The sequence below is a fragment of the Lactuca serriola genome, chromosome 4 (genome assembly GCF_051521515.1).
Source record: "Lactuca serriola cultivar US96UC23 chromosome 4, Lser_US96UC23_V15, whole genome shotgun sequence".
In the NCBI taxonomy this organism is placed as follows: Eukaryota; Viridiplantae; Streptophyta; class Magnoliopsida; order Asterales; family Asteraceae; genus Lactuca; species Lactuca serriola.
In genome coordinates, this window is record NC_136411.1 from 195,436,363 (window position 1) to 195,443,008 (window position 6,646).

The following is a 6,646-nucleotide window of genomic DNA, read 5'->3' on the forward strand; positions in this document are numbered from 1 at the left end:
ATACACCCTTTCTTAGATAGCTCACATGTGTGTCTAAACAATTTTCAGAACTATGAAAAGGGATACCGTAATCATACTCTCAATTGCTTAGACCGTTGCCATTTCTCACAAGTCCATGTTCGTGTGCCGGTGAACCATACGCGCTCTACTAACGACTTTTGAAAATGCAAATAACACAATTGATATCTACATAAAATCTACTTAGTGAAAGCGTTTCCTCACCATCATTTTCATGAATCAGAGAGAAACCTTATGACACTTAGATTTTATAGTGTATGAGTTCCTATCCATGTGAATTTGTCAAAACCATAATCACATGATAAGGTTAGTGACACATTCAGCCTTACATGGATTAAACTTGTTCAGTCTTAGTTTCTTGTCACCTTGGTAGCACGAGGCCCACCAATGCTTCCAAGTTGAACTCTGATAACTTGCATAGAAATTCAACTTATTTGAAGTAGGTACAGAAACAAGAATTATGTCAACACGATAGGTTGCAAACCTTAAGTCGTGTGCTAGTGATAAATTACAGGTTTTACTCTTGATTAAATCTTGAAACTCTTTCAGGATCTTTAAGGCTCCCACTGTCCCCCTTGACATATAAGTTTCCCTAGTCAAGAACCATTCCTTGACAAAACAAATATTCAAGGGATAGTGCGGATTCTTATTAAGACTACCACTTCACACAATTGGTCTTAGTTGGTCTTTGTCTCATCCAAGATACCACAACTTACCAATTTCAAATGTACAAGAGTAGAAAACATTTTAGTCTTACATTTGACTAGTGTTAATATATCTTCCTTTATGTCACTCAATGTTACAATCTTGGACTATGACTCTAAGAATGGTTTTGGAACGAAATATGACTCATCTTCTTGATTTTAATCAATCCAACAATTCATGACCTCTCTTCTTAGCCATAACAATGCACTAAGACGTCCTTAGAGTATGAATTTGTGATATGGTTTCATAATCATTAAGATGATCATGAAATACGATACTAAAGTACTCTCCCATCCTTTCAGATTTGAGAAACTTTTATCTTTCTGCCTAATTTGATTCTTCTCATTTGTTTTGTCATACATTGTAACCTTTCCAATGTTACAGAATTATACTTAACCTCATACGTATAATCATATTTACTAATCTTTAGTAAATCATGACAAATCAATCTTTGTGGTGGACCTTGACCAGTGCACACCCAGTGTACCTAATTCCTTAGTCCTTCAATTGACTCACATATACATGTGATCAAAGAATTAGTCTTAATTTTCAAAGATGAAAATTCTCATTCATCATACAATACAACTTCTATGATTCCAAGTTTCTGTCCAATTGAAACTTGGGTGATGAAAACTTTCTTCATTTGGTAAATTCAGACACTACCACAAATGAAAGAGTCAAATCCACTTTCCAATATTGCTATTACTGGAAACATATAAGCAACAATTTTCCACAGATGCCATTGTAAGGATATTTTTAAAATAAATAAAATTAAAACCCTTTTTTTCTTTTATTTTAAAACTTTGTGGAAAAACTTATCCTTACAATCCACATGAAAACCTTGTTGTTATCTATTCATAAGCAATATATTATAACTCTTAAGCAACAGCTCAAAATTCTGATTACCGAACCATGCGATCAAAACCCACCTTTGCAATCAGAATCAACATATACTTACTTTAAGCTTCCTATATTTTCTTTGATTCTTAAGAACATCAGTATGTGACCCATTCACATTATGTAATAAGAATCTCCAAATAGGAACTTAATAGAGTTAGACAGTGGACTTTACCCGAAGTACAGTAAAACCTCTTGACTGGATCAACCTTATGATCTTTCAGGTGAATATGGCAGCTTCGCAACCAATGCCCCTTCCTTTGGCAACAAAACACATGGACCCTTTGGTAGTGGCACATGAGACTATCTCAGAATTTGCCTTTCTCTTTACTATTTGGTCAACCGAGTTGACTATAGCCGATCCCTTTCCATTAGGAAGAGAAATCCTTTTCTAGATATCCAATGCTACAATTGTCAATGTCCATGTAGACTTGGGAAGTTGTTCTTTTAATCAAATTTGCTTTACTGGTGTTCCAAATCATTGTTGATTCCACAACACCAAGCAAAAAGATAACATCATTAAAGGTCATGTCATAGTCTGTCTCATAGTAGTCCCAAAGAGACTCACTATGTTACTAAGAAAGTGATTGAACATCCAACTTTCACGAGACTTTGACACCCAACTCTCCCGGCTTGTCAATATGTGACTTTATCTCCAAGATGTGAGCACACATAGACTATGCTTGCCAATATGACTCATCTTCTTGATTTTAATCAATCCAACAATTCATGACCTCTCTTCTTAGCCATAACAATGCACTAAGAGGTCCTTAGAGTATGAATTTGTGATATGGTTTCATAATCATTAAGATGATCATGAAATACATGGAACAACGTCGTAGGAGGGACCGAAGGTAGAAGAAGGAACCGAAGGTGGAGGCTCGGTCCCGAAGGGTTCGGTTCACAGGGTTCGGTCCGAGGGGTGGCTTCGCTTCTGACAAGTTCTCCTTTAACAGCTTCGGTTCTTATGAGAGGTTCGGCCCTGAGAGGTTTCCTCTAAGAGGGTTTCGGCCCTAAATGGCTATTTTCAATATAACTTCTCGTTTTGAGTGATTTTTAGCCAAGTTAAGGGTCGGGATGACCTGATTGACTATAAAAAGTTGAGAGAGATTTGGTAGATATTGGGAGAGATTTGAGAGAGATTCGCTTTTAGCCATTTTCATTGAATAATCTTGCAATGCAAGGTCCGTGGACCCCGTTGTACTTCGTTTATGTTTATATTAAGTTCCCAAAAGGGTTCATAGTCATGTTTTGATGCGTTTAACTCCTTTCTTAGAGTTTCACATTGATAAACACATAGATTTACCGAGACACTCGAATTCTTGACACACAAATGTGTGTTTTCATAGAATAACTTTTAATCATACAAGTATTGTACAAGATTTACCGGTTTGACTTGTTGACTTGACTTTGAATTGTTGACTTGACTTTGACTTGTTGACTTTGACTTTGACTTGAATTTGACGCTTGTCAGATTATCCCCCTGTTAGAAAGAATTTCGTCCTAAATTTTGCATTTTTGAGAGGGACTTCAAAGGATGGGGAATAGATGTGGATAGTTTTGCTTCATTTGATCCTCATGTTCCCATGCAAATTTGGGTCCTCGCTTGGCATTCCAGCGGACCTTTACGATGGGGATGCAGCTTTGTTTCGTCGATTTGACCTCTTGATCCATGATTTCAATAGGTTCCTATTTGAAGTGGAGGTTCTCATTGATCTCAATTTCTTTCCAAGGAATGACAAGGGTCTCATCAGACAAACATTTCCTTAAGTTCGACACATGAAAGGTTGGGTGCACGTTGATGTGTTCCTGTGGTAATCGAAGCTTGTCCACCGGGCCAATCTTGGCAAGGATTTTGAATGGCCCGATATATCTTGGATTTAACTTGCCACATTTTCCAAAACATATTAATCCCTTCCAAGGTGATACTTTCAGTAGTACTCAATCTCCAACTTGGAACTCCAAAGGATTCTGTCTTTTATCGGCGTAGCACTTTTGTCGGTCTTGTGAAGCCTTCATCCGTTCTCGAATTTGGGCGATCTTTTCTATTGTTTCCCTTATGATCTCTGGGCCAGTGAGTGTGCTGTTAGGAACTTTCCCTATTGCTAGTTGCGTATTTCCCACCTCAGCCCAGCACGGGGGTGATCTACACTTACGACCATAGATGGCTTCGAACGGAGCAACTTTGATGCTAGTGTGATAACTATTATTGTATGAGAATTCGATAATGGATAGGTGAGCATCCCTCACTTTAACAAAGTCCATCACACAAGCTCTTAGCATGTCCTCTAACGTTTGAATGGTCTTTTCACTCTGCCCGTCGGTCTGTGGGTGGTAGGTTGTACTCATGTCCAACCTAGTTCCCATAGCTTTTTCTATAGTGACTGCCAGAATCGTGACGTGAACCGACTATCTCTATCGGAGATAATGGATATCGGTACTCCGTGAAGTCGCACAACTTCTTTAATGTAGATCCTTGTCAGTTTCTGTATTTTTTCGGTTTCCTTTATTGGTAGGAAGTGAGCGGATTTGCTTAATCTGTCGACGATTGCCCAAATGGTGTCAAGTCCACCCGTTGTCTTAGGTAACTTCGTAATGAATTCCATTGTGATTCGCTCCCACTTCCATTTGGGTATCACTGGTTGTTGAAGTAGTCCCGAGGGCTTCTAATACTCTACCTTAACCTTTGCGCAAGTCAGACACTATGTCCCACAAAGGTAGCTATTTCGGCTTTCATGTTCGGCCACCAGTACAACTTCTTGAGGTCTAAATACATCTTCTCTGAGTCGGGATGAACTGAGTAACGAGTTTTGTGAGCTTCGTTCATGACAACGTCCCTGAATCCACCAAACTTCGGTGTCCATATCCGCTTCATGAGACAACGAACACCATTATTCTTGACTTCAAGATTTTTGTCCATTCCTCTCAACGCTTCACTTGCCATGTTTTGCTGGTTTCAAGGCTTCTTCTTGTGTCTCCTTGATTTGTATGGACAGGTGTGAATGGATGGTCATGGTTAATTCCTTTACTCGACGACCAAAGTATTCCTTTCTGCTTAAAGCGTCTGCCACCACGTTAGCTTTTCCTGGGTGATAAAAAATCTCGCATTCGTAATCGTTTAGCAATTCTACCCATCATCTTTGTCTCATGTTGAGTTCTTTTGATTGTGGATATGCTGAAGGATTTTGTGATCGGTGAAAATAGTGCATTTAGTGCCATAGAGGTAATTCCTCTAGATTTTTAGGGTGAAAACTACTGCTCCTAGATCAAGATCGTGCGTCGTATAGTTTTCCTCGTGCGTCTTCAGCTGTCTTGAGGCGTAGACAATGAACTTTCCTCGTTGCATTAACAAACATCCCAAACCATGGTTTGATGCATCGCAATAAACCACAAAGTCCTCTGCTCCCTTTGGCAGGGACAAGATCGGAGCACTACATAGGGCTTGTTTTAGCGTTTGCAACACAACCTCTTGCTTATCCCCCCAGGTGAAGGTCACTCCTTTTTGAGTCAAGGTGGTGAGTGGTTTTGCGATTTTGGAGAAGTTTTGGATGAATCTTCGATAGTAGCCGGCGAGTCCTAAAAATTGACGGATTTCTGTGGGCGTTCTTGGCGCTGCCCAACTTTCGATTGCCATGATCTTTGAAGGGTCCACATGTATTCCTTTCTTGCTGACTACATGTCCTAGGAAATCTACTTCTCAAATCCAGAACTCGCATTTTGAGAATTTTGCGTACAATTTCTCCGCCCTTAGTGTCTCCAGAACTTGACGTAAATTCTGGCTGTTTTCTTCCTCACTTCGGGAGTAGACTAGTATATCGTCGATGAAAACAATCACGAACTTGTCTAAGTAAGGTCGACACACCCTATTCATCAGGTCCATAAACACCGCGGGTGCATTTGTTAAGCCGAAGGGCGTCATTACAAACTCGTAGTGACCATAGCGCGTTCTGAAGACTGTCTTGGGAATATCCACCTCTTGAACTCATAGTTGATGGTATCCAGATCTAAGGTCAATCTTCGAGAAGAAACTCGCTCCTTGTAGTTGGTCGAAGAGGTCATCGATTCGAGGAAAAGGGTACTGGTTTTTGATAGTGAGTTTGTTCAATTCGCGGTAGTCAAAACACATACTGAACGATCCGTCCTTCTTCTTAACAAACAAAATCGGTGCTCTCCAAGGCGAGAAGCTTGGTCTAATGAAGCCTTTGCTCAGTAGTTCGTTTAGTTGACTGGACAGTTCATGCATCTCGGCTGGGGCTAGACGGTATGGCGTTTTGGCTACAGGAGTAGCTCCCGGAATCAGGTCAATTCAGAATTCAACTTGTCTAGCAGGGGGCACTCCTGGAAGGCCATCCGGGAATACGTCAGGGAATTTACAGACCTCCGGAATGTCCTTTATGTTTTTAGCTTCTTGATTCTTATCCACGACGTTGGCTAGGAAGGCGTGGTACTCCTTGCAAATATACTTTTGGGCCTTGACACACGAAATCATCTGAAATTTTGAACTGGGTTTGTCACCATAGACGACGAGGGTTTTGCCATTTGGCAGATTAAGTCGGACAACCTTTTCGTGACATAGGATTTCTGCATGGTGAGGGCATAGCCAATCCATTCCAATGATGACATCAAAACATTTTATGGTGACCGACATAAGGTCGATTTGGAAAGTGTGATTGTTTAGGGTAAGGGTACACCCAATGTAAATGTCATTTGTGTTCTCTGTTTTTCCATTTGCCATTTATACGGTGAATGTGTCTTTTAGTGTTTGTGGGTTTTGTTTAAGCAAGCTTTTAAATTGATGGCTCACGAAGCTTTTTTCCGCCCCACTATAGAAAAGAACGCATGCGTATGTATTGTTGAGGAGAAACGTACTGGTAACCACAGTTGGGTCTGCAACTGCTTCCTCATGACCTAACGCCAGAACTCTGCCCACTCCCCTAGGGTTGGGGTTTCTTGCCTTTGGTTAGTTCCGCTTAAAGTGTCCTGGCTCTCTACAACCATAGCAGGTTTGACTTGTTCCTGCGTTGGC

The 6,646-nt window shown here is 40.4% G+C and overlaps 1 protein-coding gene across 1 annotated transcript; it reads right to left on the reverse strand.

Moving 5' to 3' along the window:
- Window positions 1–5,926: 5,926 nt before the first annotated feature.
- LOC145099102 (uncharacterized) lies at window positions 5,927–6,355 on the reverse strand. The gene has a single exon (XM_079036689.1). The coding sequence runs from the start codon at window positions 6,353–6,355 to the stop codon at window positions 5,927–5,929; it is 429 nt and encodes a 142-aa protein (XP_078892815.1).
- Between the last annotated feature and the right edge of the window lie 291 nt (window positions 6,356–6,646).